General features: G+C 46.8%; 1 protein-coding gene and 1 pseudogene across 1 annotated transcript; one reads left to right on the top strand and one right to left on the bottom strand.

Moving 5' to 3' along the window:
* Positions 1-843, top strand: part of LOC110312017 — a 2,114-nt pseudogene extending 1,271 nt beyond the window's left edge.
* A 6,629-nt stretch (positions 844-7,472) lies between these two features.
* On the bottom strand, positions 7,473-10,781 carry Igll5 (immunoglobulin lambda like polypeptide 5). The gene is made up of 3 exons (XM_021185230.1): positions 10,492-10,781; positions 9,227-9,342; positions 7,473-7,936 (listed from the first exon to the last, which is right to left on the bottom strand). The coding sequence occupies exons 1-3, from the start codon at positions 10,683-10,685 to the stop codon at positions 7,617-7,619; spliced, it is 630 nt and encodes a 209-aa protein (XP_021040889.1). The 5' UTR covers positions 10,686-10,781; the 3' UTR covers positions 7,473-7,616.
* Positions 10,782-13,033: the final 2,252 nt, after the last annotated feature.

A 13,033-nucleotide genomic window follows, 5' to 3' on the forward strand; every position in this document is an offset into this window, starting at 1 on the left:
TGCTAGGCCCCGGCATCGTCTCACAAGAGACAGCTATATTTGGGTCCTTTCAGCAAAATCTTGCTAGTGTATGCAATGGTGTCAGCATTTAGAAGCTGATTATGGGACGGATCCCTGGATACAGCAGTCTCTAAATGGTCCATCCTTTCATCACAGCTACGAACTTTGTCTCTGTAACTCCTATTTCAAAGAGGAAAGGTACAAGGATGCTATCCATTTCTACAAGTCTCTGGCAGAGCATCGAACCCCAGACGTGCTCAAGAAGTGACAGCACGTAGAGAAAATTCTGAAGGAACAAGAGCGACTGGCTTATATCAACCCTGACTTGGCTTTGAAGGAGAAGAACAAGGGCAGTGAATGCTTCCAGAAGGGGTGGAAGGCAATGAGGCACTATAGAGAAGCCATTAAAAGGAACCCAGGAGATGCCAAACTGTACAGCAACTGAGCTCCTAGAGTTTCAGATGGACTCAAGGACTGTGAAGAGTGCAACCTTCATCAAGGGTTATACAGGGAAAGCAGCTGCTCTGGAAGCCATAAAGGACTATTCAGAAGCCATAGGTGTGTACCAAATGGCATTAGACCTGGACTCCAGCTGTAAGGAAGCAGCAGGTGGTTACCAACGCTGTATAATGGCACGGTACAACGGACATGATAGCCCTGAGGATTGAAGAGTCTGGCCATGGCTGACCCTGATGTGCAGCAGATAATGAGTGACCCAGACATGAGGCTCATCCTGAAGTAGATGCAAAAGGACCCCAGGCTCTGAGCAAACACTTAAAGAATCCTGTAATAGCACAGAAGATCCAGAAGCTGATGGATGTGGGTCTGATTGAAATTTGGTAATAACTTGCTTTTCCACTCTTCCCTGCACTGATAAGGAAAAGCAAGCTGGGATGGTGGTGAGCAGCACTGGGCAGAGAGGGGAGAAGAAAGGTTTATCTTTATATTTATACATGTCTACAAGGAAGTCAGACTCATCCAGCACTACCTCGGGCCCTCCCAACACACACATGGTTCACTGCTGCCCTCAATTCCAAGTGTCCTTCCCTGACCACTCCCAGCCTCCCCATCACTGTCTCAGCTGCTCTCTTATAGTTGGTTATTTTTTATTTAAGGTCGGTGGGTGCATACGGGGAGGAAAGGGGATTCTTCCCTACCAAGGGTCCCAACTGTCTTTATTTGTTCTTACCCACGTCCCTCCTCAATAAAACAAGCCACTCGGGTGTGGTTTTAAAAACAAAAACAAAAAAAAGCCCAGCTAGCTTAGTTGGTAGAGCATGAGACTCTTAATCTCAGAGTCATGGGTCCAGGCCTCTCGTTTGACGCCATCTATAGTATGCAGTTATAAATCAAACAATTCACGATGTGGCTGGCTAGGAACTGGCAACTGCAGTCTCGCCTGCCCCCATGGTTCCCAGTTCCCACAGCTAGTTTGCTGCCAGGCTGTTCACACTTCCCAGGTCATCTACCCACTGTGGCAAGCCTGCAGAAAGCCTGCTATCGCTAGCTCAGATTCCCTTAGCCCTATAAAATGATAACACCACAGACTTTTACTATATCATCCAGATTTATAATGGTAATTCTCCAACCCCAAAATGCCCATGCAAAGAACACAAAATATAACTGATATAAATTCAAACTGCACACCTAGATCAGGCAAATGTATCTTACATTACTTTTTCCATCTATGAAATCCCTAGCTACTTGTGGCTCGTCCAGGCCACATGGCTCTGTTCATCTTCCTTTTCCTCCATCTTCTCTCAGTCCTCCATCATCTCTCTTCCCCCCCTTCTCCCTCTCTCAATCTCTCTCTTTGTGTGTGTGTGTGTCCTCTCTAACTTTCAGCTCCACCTTTTCCTTCCACTGTCCAATCCGATGCTGCATGTGCTTCCACTTATGGTGCAGGAGTAAACCGTGGAGACACTCCGAAGCTGGTGACCTCCTAAGACAACAGCAGATGTTTCCAAGGTGAGCACATTGTTTCATAGCCGTACAGAGCTTTTGGAGAGTAGGTGCCAGCAGGGGGCATTATAGGATATGCCCCAAAGCTCAAAAAGTTACAAAATAAAGTAATATCACACACACAAAGTAAAAACCAAATACAGGAGCTTACGTGGGGTGCTTCAGCACGTCTCTCCCACCTGTGCAGACCAGAAATAACGAATGGAGAAGCCATGAGAGTCTGGATGGTTTCAGAGAGCTCCTTAAGCTATTGAGTTGTTTACTTCCTGAGTTTTGATGGAGTTCCAGAAGTGTGGAATGTTTCCTAACTCCCTTTAGAACATCCTGAGTCTTCTATGCACAATACCAAGCTTCAGATTCATTTCAGATCCAAATTAAAAATCACTGCTTCATACTCCACTGAAGATGCAATAAGCATCTTTTCTCTGACTGAATCTGTGCTGGATAGTTTTATGTCAACTTGGCAAAAGCTGAAGTCATTTGAGAAGAGGAAACCTCAACCAAGAAGATTCCCCCACCAGCCCCACCAGACTGACCTGTGGGCAAGCCTGTGGTGCACTTTCTTGATTGCTGATTGGTATGGAAGAGCCCAGACAATTGTGGGTGGTCCTACTCCTGCCCTGGACCAATGGGTCCAGGGTGTATAAGAAAGCAAGTTGAGTAAGAGAGAGGCACAAGCCTGTAAGCAATGTTCCCCCACTAATTCCTCTGCATTAGTTCCTATCTTGAGTTCCCACACTGACTTTCCCTGGATGGTGGAATACAAGCTGTAAGCTAAAATAAGCTCTCCTCCCCCAAGCTCATGTTAGTCATGTTGTTTTATCACGATTGAACCCATAACTAGGACAGAAATTGGCACCAAGTCATAGAGTGTGAAAGCTTGCTTGACTGGGTAAATTAAGACTGATCAGTTAAGGCTGCAAATAAACTAAGGTTAAGAAGAAACCAGCATTAAGGAAGCAGAACCTTCTGGGAAGTGTTTCCTCGGGGTCAGCACACAAACCTATAGTGCAAACAGGTCCAAGCCTGGACCTCGTGCTGGCAAACAAACCTGGTAATGTGTGGGATTAAAACCATGCCAGGAAGTTTGTTAAGGTAAAGCAGGTCAAGAGGGAGAGACTCGTGGGCACACACCTGAGGCTTAGGTGACTCCCAGCTCCCTGCCAGACTCCTGACTTGGAACACATGCCATGCTTCTCTCACATAAAAGAAACGTGGCCTATGGTCACATAGGCTCAAAACAGAGTTCTCCATGATAAAGAGGTACCTAGGCCAGGAGGGCTTAGCCCATAAGCTTCTCTTTCCAGACTTTCCTCCCTGCAAAAGGTATTTAATCTCAGGCCCACCCTGAGAAGTCGGGTATGGTTTTATGCATCAATTTTCCATCATCGACTGTCTCTTTCATCAAGATTCACCATGAGAAACCTGGAGAAGGTCTTTGTCTACAGAGCCACATCCTGTAGAAGGCCTCTCTGCACTCCCAGCCACAACTGCCACCAAACCTGCCTCTGTTAAGCAAAGGACAATCACCCCATGAGACAAGCCAGAGTTCTCCTTCCTCCCCACCCTCTCCCCAGCCCCAGCTAGATGCTGTCCCCAGCCCATGTGGCCCCTGACTCTGTTCTCTGCTCTTCTGTGACTTACAGTGGTGCCTGGATGTCCAAGAGTCTAAGAACCCCATGGCCCTGGCCTTGTCACAGACCCAAGGACCCCTGAATCAGCTCTGACTTTCCCTCATCTCAGACTGTGCTTTCCTATCCCAGGAGCGCTTCCCTACAGCCCGTGAACTCACCCAGAAGGCAGCATAGGGTAATCTCAGTCAAACTCCCCAAGTTCCACCTCCCCAAGCAGCCGTGCCCTGCAGCTGAGCAGACTCAGGCCAACAGTAATGTGTAAGTTTCCCAGGTAATACTGGTTGTGAAGGCATAAAGAGTCATGGAGAGCTGCTGAGTCTTGACACCATGAGAAACACGAAGAGCTTGCTGGTAAATGTGTAGCCTAGGTTAAAGTAAGAGCATTCGAACTGAAAGGGTCTTAGAGAGAAGTTGACACTTGACAACATATAGCAGAACCAGAATCCCTGAAGATGGCCCAGGAGACTGTTAGTGAAAGTGCAACTCGATTGCAACAGGAGCCTGCAGAATGTTAGAGATGACAATCACCAAGAACAGCAGCAACATCCATGGTATAGAGCTGGCCTGAGCCTCTGATGGGTGATGCATATGCTTGGCCAGCCCTTGGGAACTAAGAAGTCCCAAAGGCCTGACATCAAGCTTTACAACATGGAGCTTTACCCTGTTTGACTTTGATTTTGCCTTGATCTGATTGTGATGCTGCCTGGTCCTTCCCTCTTGGAATATGAAAATATTTAACTTATTTCATATTTTACAGGAGCCCATAGTTAAGAAGCCTTGGAATTTTACAGATATTTGGAGTTTCAGAGAGACTGGATATTGTAAGAGACTGAACTTTTAAAGTATTGAAATTTTTAGGGACTGTGAGACCCTTAAAATTAGAATATTGTATATTGCGATGTTGATATTAATATGAAACCTTGGGAACAACAAGAAAGCAAAGGATATGCTGAATTATTTGTGAGTGAAGTTGACAAAGGGTCAATTGTGCTTGCTAGGTTAATGTCAATTTGACACAAGCTAGAATCATTTGGGAATGGGGAACCTCAACTGAGAAAAAATGCTCCCACCAGATTGGCCTGTGGGCAAGCCTATGCTGCATTTTCTTGATTGATGATTGATATGGAATGGCCCAGGTGGATACACCACTCCTGGTGGTCCTGGGTGTTATATAAATTATGCTGAGCAAGACATGAGAAGCAAGAAGCAGCCTTGGCCTCTGCATTAGCTCCTGCCTCCAGCTGCTGTTCTGACTTCCTGGATAATAGACTACAAACTGTAAACTGAAACTGTCCTTCAAAAGTTGTGTTTGATCATAGTTGGGTTTGGGGGGGGGCTGTTTGTTTGTTTTTTGTTTTTTGTTTTGTTTTGTTTTTTTAATCACGTCCATAGAAGCCCTAACTAAGACAGAATTCAAGAGCATGCATGGATCTCTTGTGTCACCACCTGGGAAACCAAGCTGTGGAAGGCAGATGGCAGGAAACACCTGCTAAAGGAGCCAAAGGAAGAGTTGGTGAGGGACCTCAAAGTTCAGCCATCTTAAAAAGCACAAAACTTGTTGATGCAGGAGCTGGCCAACAAAGTCTAGAGAGACAGTCTGCCTTGAGATGCTGCTGAATGTGAATTACCACAGTAAAAGAAGGAGAGAAGTTGGAACCTGTCATTTCTTCCAGTATCAGCCCACCTGCTTGTAACAAATGTGTAGCAATTTCCTCTAAACTGAAACAATGCATACTAGAGGGAGACCTCTTCAGACTTGGAAAGTAGGGGCTGGAGAGAAGGTTCAATGTTTAAGAACAAGTTTTGTTCTTAGAGAGAACCACAGCTCAGTTCTGAGCACACAACCATCTGTGACTCCAGTTCGAGGCAAACTGCCCCTTCTGGCCTCCTGGGGCGTTAGGCCTACATATATGGTGCACATTTCACACATGTGGACAAGACACACATGAAATAAAAATAAGCCAGGAAGTAAAAGAAACTTACAAAACTCAGGAAGTAAGCAAATTCATAAAGAAAAGTTGCTAGAAGTTCTGAAATTTTCCCATGATTGACAAGGTTCCCATGATTTTATAGCTGTAATGATTGCTGGGGTGAGGAGACTTTCCAGCCAGCCAAGGTGCCTGGGAGTCTCAAAAGGAACTCCGGGGTTCAGCTTTGATGAGATTGCCACTCGTGCTGGGAAGGCTTTTCAGTGATGCAGCTACCTCTGAGTCACACATATTCTTATAAGTAAAACAAATAAGCTCATTCATTTATCACGTTGGACTTCAGTGGAATTGTAACTGTAGTCTCTAAGCAGTTCCCCAGCTGAGATGAACGGACATCTGTTCACATCTCACCAGGAAAAGTCACACCGCTGCTGGCCACCCCAGTAATCTCCAGACTAAATTTAATCAGAGCTGAGATGGTGAGGAAAGGGGGCAAAGATAAGCCAAGCTGCCACACATAGGACCAGCAGCGAGCAGGAAAGACAGGCTCATTAAAGGTTAGGTCTTGGGTTATGTTCAATTCTCAGCTCTGCTCCTGACTGGAATGCACCCTGAGCCACTTCCTACTGTTTCTAAGCCGTGAGCCCTCAGCCTAGAGTAGAAATAGAAAGCCTTATTTCAGGAGGCTAAAGGTCCATCCTGAAAGGAAGACGGACACGAGGGAAGGGCTGTGCTGGAGGAAGAGAGACATAGTAGCACATGGACTGAAATCCTAATGAGCACACTTGTGAGCTGTGGCGGGAGTTTTTAACTACACCATATTGTGCTCCCGGTGGATCTCACACTTCCAGACACACACACACACACACACACACACACACACACACACACACACACGTTAATTTTAAAATGCCTTGGCTACCTCAAAGGCTGAGAACTCCTAAACCTTCCCCTGCTACCCCAGGCCTAGTCAGGGAAGTGGCCAGTGGCTACTCATCTGAATTCTCATGTGGCTGGTTGGCTTTCTCTCCTGCAACTTCTGCGTCCATCTGTCTCCCACCACTTTATGGCGATCTCCCTTCTCTCTCTCTCCTGTGTCCTAGCCTGAGCAATTCTAGGGTCTTGCCCCATGCCCAGCCATTGGCCATTTGGGGACCAGGACCCCAAACCAATTAGGGACAAGGACCTTTAGAATTTGGACATGCAGCCGGGCGGTGGTGGTGCACACCTTTAATCCCAGCACCTGGAAGGCAGAGGCAGGCGGATTTCTGAGTTCGAGGCCAACCTGGTCTACAAAGTGAGTTCCAGAACAGCCAGGGCTATACAGACAAACCCTGTCTCGAAAAAAACAAAAGAAAAAAGAAAAAAAATAGAATTTGGACATGCAGATTCCTGACTGAATGAAAGCATTAGAACCAATCTCCAACAGAGAGTGAATATTCACCAACCCAAGAAACTACCATCTCAGGGCACTCAGCTGCACCCCACTGTAAAAAAGATCATCCTTGTTGATGATTTATACCCCCAAATGGAGGGATGGAGAGGGGCACAAGATTCTTACCTGTTGAATACATATCTGCCTTAATTAGTGAGGGTACGGAAAGGCCCTCACCCTTCTGGGTAAGGTTTTTCAGGTGCAGCCTGTTAGGAGGGAGGGGCATCCATATCCTAAGTAAACCCTTACCTATGCTCTGTAAGGAAGCAAAGAAACTCATTGGCTTCCCAGAATGAACTTTGGTGGAATCACGCTTTGACTTGTCACTGGGACCTTAGGAGGAGGGGCACATGTTGCATATGTCTCCCCTAGGAAGGAATTTCAGCAATAGCACTGTTCCCAGAGAATACTTGGATCGGGAACTCTCCTCTGGGTTAGTTTCCCACTGGGTTCCATGACTCCACAACTCTGCATCCCTGGGCATGCAAGTGATGAGATCGACAAGACTCTCTGGTTGGTGGTAAGATATTTATTGAGTATTAGGCACAGGAAAGACAGTGAGATGGTTAATGGAAAAACAAAAAACAAAAAAAACAAAAAACAACTTTTTCTGGCACTTCAGATCCAGGCCCCTGAGGCTTCAGGGAGGATTGTGGTCTAAGAACACTCAGCAGGTGACACACTCTTCTCCACAGTGTTTCCTTCATGAGTGACCCGGCAGCTGTATCTACTGTGAGGCATCCACTGGTCAGATATCAGTGTCAGGTAGCTGCTCACCATGTATTTGTTGTTGGTCTGTTTGGAGGGTTGGGTTGTCTCTACACCCTGAGTGACAGGGACCCCATCTACCTTCCAGTCCACCACCAAAGTACCTGGGTAAAATTCGCTCACCAAACACACTAGTGTGGCCTTGTTGGCCTGAAGATTCTTTAAGGAAGGCAGGAACAGAGTGACCAAGGGGTCAGACTTGGGCTGACCTGCGCAGATAGAGAAGGGGATGAGAGTTAGCATAGGACGTGATAAGAAAGCATCCTTCTCTTATCAGGAGCTCTGTGGCCATTCACTACAGCATCAGAGTCTTCCATCCAGGGATGCTTCCTTCTTCTCCTCTGACCACTTGAGTCCCCTGAAGAGCAGACAGCCTAGCATCCCATTAGAACATGTTCCTCTTCCAGATAAAATGACCAAGGCCCAGACCCTTGCAATCTCAGTTCCCCTGCTGAGACTAAGACCAGCTTGAAGCTGGAATCTGATTTGGGATCTAACCCAGGCCTCCTGGTAGTGAATTGGGATCTGACCCTGGCCTTCTGGTGGGGCAGAGGGCAGCTCCCCAACCCGCATTGCTTCTCCAGTGCCCAGAGACTCCTCTGAGAATTGCTGCTCATTTATTCTGCAAGACTGGTCCTGGAGAGTTGGTCTTGAGGTGTGCCTGCTGTATAAGGGCTTCGGGCCTGTGCTCCAGATTCCATTGAGTTATCTCACCAAGGATTAGATTCCATCCAGAAAAATCCTCCAACTCCTCCAAGGACCCGCTGCTTTGTCCACAGTAATCACAAGACCTACACTGGCTATGTTCCTGAGGCTCCATCTCCCAGACTAGGAAGGATAGCAAACCCCTGACCACCCAGGAAGTCTCTGGTTACTCTTGATTTCTCTTGGCCCCATTTGCTCCTTCATTCCTCATCTAAGTCTAAGGATATTTGAGGAAGATGGACAAGTTAGACAACAGGCTCCAGCCCTCAGGAACAATAGACAGTCTACATTTCTTTTCTAGTAATCATCCTGGGAGGACTTTGTTCTAGTAACCTGATCACTCTGAGCCTTTTCTGGGTCTCTGTGACCTCATGGTCCAGCAGAAGATTAAATTGAACCAAATTCCTCTCTCAGCCTCTGTGGTTTTCTATCTAGGGTGACCTGAATCTTTGAAGGTGGGGCTCATGTCACCAGCCATGTCCCTGCACCTACTATGTGGTCTTCTTAGTCTGGATGGGCATCTGGGCCTCGATTCAGATGCTGAGGTGTAGTGGTCTCTATGGCCTGAAAATCTCATTCCTTGATCTCTTTTTGGGCATCTGCCTCAGAAGAGTAGATGAAGCTATTAGGGGCCTTTCCCTGAGATTTACCTTAGAATTACTGCCTTTCCCTCATTCACAGAAAAAGGTACAGTTCAGACTGCAAGGCTAGGAAAGGCAGATAGTAAGAATTCCCCAGAGCAAAAATGGACTTCCCCGAGCCAGCTGGATCATGAGACCATGAGAACCACTTACCTAGGATTGTGAGCTGGGTCCCACCACCAAAGACATACCAAAACTGGGGCTTGGATGGAAGCCTGTGGGGCGAGCACCTGGGACCTGCTCCCCGGGGGATGATCTGGAGCAGGAACCTGTTGGGTGAGTCAGACACAGGACTTCAGGAAATGAACTATGTCCTTGGCAGAAAATAGATGAGAAGCCAGTATCCCCACAAGTCCATCTATCCATCTCCTACTTCCATCTCTGAATTTTTTCAGTGTTGATGGCAATATCAGGCCCAGCAGATTCTCAGAAATTCCTGGGTGGTATATCTTCTCTGGTGGGTGTGGTGGACCCAGGAATATCTGGTGAATATTTGTGTGTGTGCATATGTGCTTGTGCGTGTATGCATACATGCATGTGTGCATCAGTTCCTCCTGGTCCCATGCTTCCTCCCAGGACCCATGCACACTATATTGCGAGGATTCTTTTGTTTTTATTTCTGTCATGAGACTACTATGTAGACCAGGCTGGCCTCAAACTCACAAAGGTCTGCCTGCCTCTGCCTCCCAACTGCTGGGATATAAGAGGTGTGCCACCACACCAAACCTTATTTTTTTTTTTTCTATTTATCTGAGTAAAAACATCTTGATAGTGGATGAATGGTTGCTGAGAGTCTGAATTAAGTCCTCATGCTTTACAGGCAAGGTCTTCTTGACTGGGTGATCTCCATGGCCATGGTGTCTCCTCCTCCCAACCCAAGACACCCTCACAATATTTAATGGATGCTTTAGTAATTACCTAAGAATAAACTTCTAGAACTGCAACTACCTGACTACGATAAACACACACATTTAATTCTAAATGAATTAGGACCATGACACACTAAAAAAAAAAAAAAAAAAAAAAAAAAAAAAAAAAAAAAAAAAATGCCACCACAGTCTTAATTCTAGCTACTAAAGAGGACTTAGGAAGGAGGGAGGATCTACGAAAGCTATAGGAAGTTCAAATCTTGAATAGGCTACAGAGAGTAAGATCAGCCTGGGAAACCTAGCAAGACCTCTTCTCAAAATAAATGGAAAATGGAGGTGGGCTATGGATGTGGTTCATTGGTAGAACACTGGCCTTGCAATGAGCGAGGTACTAAGCTTAAGCTAGCATTTGCACAGCCCCCTCCTCTTAGGCAGATCCTTCCTCCTCACACCCATGGCCTCAATAGCCACCTTCCTTCCCAGTCACTCATTCTAGCCTCTAGTCCGTGGACCTACACGCATACATTCCCCCATAAGCAAGTCTCTTACCTGCCGGGAAGGGCCCACAGGCTAGGCCTGCTGCTTCCCACTGAAGCTCCAGGGCCCACAGCTCTGCTCCTTTCTGCTGAGCTTGGGGAAAATATGTGGTGGACACCATCCACTAGACCCAACAGCAGCAGCAGCAGGAGAACTTCATACTGCCTGGGGATAGTGCCCAGAGTCTGTCCTACTCTGAGCTTCATTGACCCTCAAGTCCAAAGTCAATTCTAGCCTCACTTGCAGTGTAGGTCTCCTGGCAAAAGGATTGTTCCTCCTCTGGTGGCCAGAAGCTATTCCAGTGCAAGTGGATCTGTGTAGCCAAACCCCAGGCTGTCTCTAGTTTCCACCACCAGCAGGCACACCCCAGTGCCCATGGTCACCATCTGTGGAGTTCTCTCCCAAAGGGACTACCCGGTTGTGGTTGGGATGCAAGATCAACTGTTTTCACTCACAGCTGCCTGTCTTAAGCCATCCCTAGAGCTCTGGGCAGCTCTGCCTGACTGATATCCAGGTCCCTGAGGGCCCCTGGGTTTAGAGGGGCTGTAGCTGAACACAACTGAACACCTGCCCCATGGAACAAGAGTCTCTGCAGACTTAATGTCAGAGATGTAAGGTAGAGCTGTAGCTAATGTAGGGCCAGGGGTATGCTGAAAGCAGAAGTATAAGCTCAGCAAAAAGCTGAACTGATCAGGAAAAATGATTAAAATGGTGTTTAGTGCACAATGTTCAGCACCTGTAGGTCTCATATCACAAACTAAGACACCCCAAATTTTTGTAAGTAACACCCATATCTTTAAAAGTAGAACTGATAAGCCTTAGCCACTCTCCATGACAGCTATCTACAATTCCAGCACTGGGGAGGTTAAGGCAGGAGGATGGTGAGTTCAAGGCCAGCCTGTGACATATAGCAAGATCTTGTCTCAAAAAAACAACATAAAATAAAGAAAGTGATGTTAAGGCAGGAGGATGGTGAGTTCAAGGCCAGTCTGTGACATATAACAAGATCTTGTCTCAAAAAAACAACATAAAATAAAGAAAGTAATAGAAATTGGGTAGGGGCATATTACCTGCTCTTTGGATACACCGTATGCATTGTGAAATAAAACTTATCAACTGTCTTAATTGTTTTTCAAGATGATCAAAACATGCAAAGTCTATCCTCATCACTGTTTTCTGTGACCTATAGGCTTCTTGTGGCATGGAAGAACCTCAGGACGTTCTGTACCATCTTCCTCCAAAGCCGATGAGCTTCCTCGGTTGTGGAAGCATTCACTTGGCCACCCAAGACTTCCCCTTCATCCATCCAGCCACACTGTGGAAGGCTGTGACAGGCAGACATCTTGCTGTCCCACTAAGATCATGAGAGCCACAGTGAAGTCAGACTTCATGGACTCATGAAATTCTGCTTGGATCTCCGTGTCCCACAGACACTGACTGGAAACTCTGAGGGATAAGTGTTACATCTTGAAGTGCTCATGGCCCATCAGGACAAGGACAAAATAGCAGGCTATAAAGTGCAAGTTCCCTTAAAGATGTATGAAGCACAGGGACCTCTGATACCATCTAGTTTTTCCTCACTTGAAGCACATGGCCCTCTCTGCCTACTTTGAACTCCTTATATTTTGGAGATTGGAGAAGGAGCCAAGGCGCATTGACTAAGTTACCCCACCCCAGCAACCCCACATCCCAGGACCCAGAACCCATGGTTCCCCTTGGAGCAGTGCCAGATCTCCAGACTTAACCCAAATGTACACTGTCCCAACTGTTCTTTGAGCCCTGTCCTACCATAGGCTCAGGGCAAGAAGCAGCCACAGACCACAGCTTCCTGCAGTTATCCAGATGTAGCCATCAGACCATCCCCTGCTCAACACTCAAGATACCTGACTCTTCTTTGTGTAGAAGGCTGTCTCCTATCCAGATACTTCTGTCCTGCTTTGATAGCAGAAAATACCCCTCTCCTCACACACAGAACCTAGATTTAAATTATATATGTATGCATACACATGTGTATGTGATTGTAAGTGATGTGTTTATAAAAAGATAAAGGGGGGGTATGTTCTGGTGGATGTGTGGTGAGATATGGGGAAGGGGGTACCTCAGCAGACCCGTGCTGAGGCATCTCTTCCCCCCTGAGGGACCAGCCACATGATCCGGTATAGTATAGAATAGAGTTTATTCAGGGCATGGGGAGGGGAGTCAAGAGGATAGTAGAGACAGAGACAGAGACAGAGACAGAGACAGAGAGAGAGAGAGAGAGAGAGAGAGAGGTAAAGGCCAGCCATGATCATGGGGAGAGAGGGGGGAGGGGAATGGGGAGAGAACTGGAGCAGGAAGACAAGAGCAAGAGAGAGTGAAAGACCCACAACGTGAGGATTCCCCCACATTCTGACTCAGGAGAGGCGACACCCCAAAATCACCCACAAGAAATGGTCTTGCTGCAACTGCAAGAGGATTTTTATTCAAGAGCGCTCTCGGGCCCATGGTCATACACCACGCAGGGGTAGAGGACCTTGGCGCGCAGAGTAGCTGGATAAGGGGATATTTAAAGGAA

The sequence above is a fragment of the Mus caroli genome, chromosome 16 (genome assembly GCF_900094665.2).
Source record: "Mus caroli chromosome 16, CAROLI_EIJ_v1.1, whole genome shotgun sequence".
Taxonomy (NCBI): Eukaryota; Metazoa; Chordata; class Mammalia; order Rodentia; family Muridae; genus Mus; species Mus caroli.

Bases quoted from the DNA above. Each gene is read 5' to 3' on its own strand.
- Igll5 (XM_021185230.1), bottom strand. From the start codon at position 10,685: ATGAAGCTCAGAGTAGGACAGACTCTGGGCACTATCCCCAGGCAGTAT. The intron at 9,343-10,491 runs GTAAGAGACTTG...CTCACCCAACAG, and splicing joins CTGTGGGCCCTTCCCGGCAG to GTTCCTGCTCCAGATCATCC. The intron at 7,937-9,226 runs GTAAGTGGTTCT...CTATCTGCGCAG, and splicing joins GACCCAGCTCACAATCCTAG to GTCAGCCCAAGTCTGACCCC.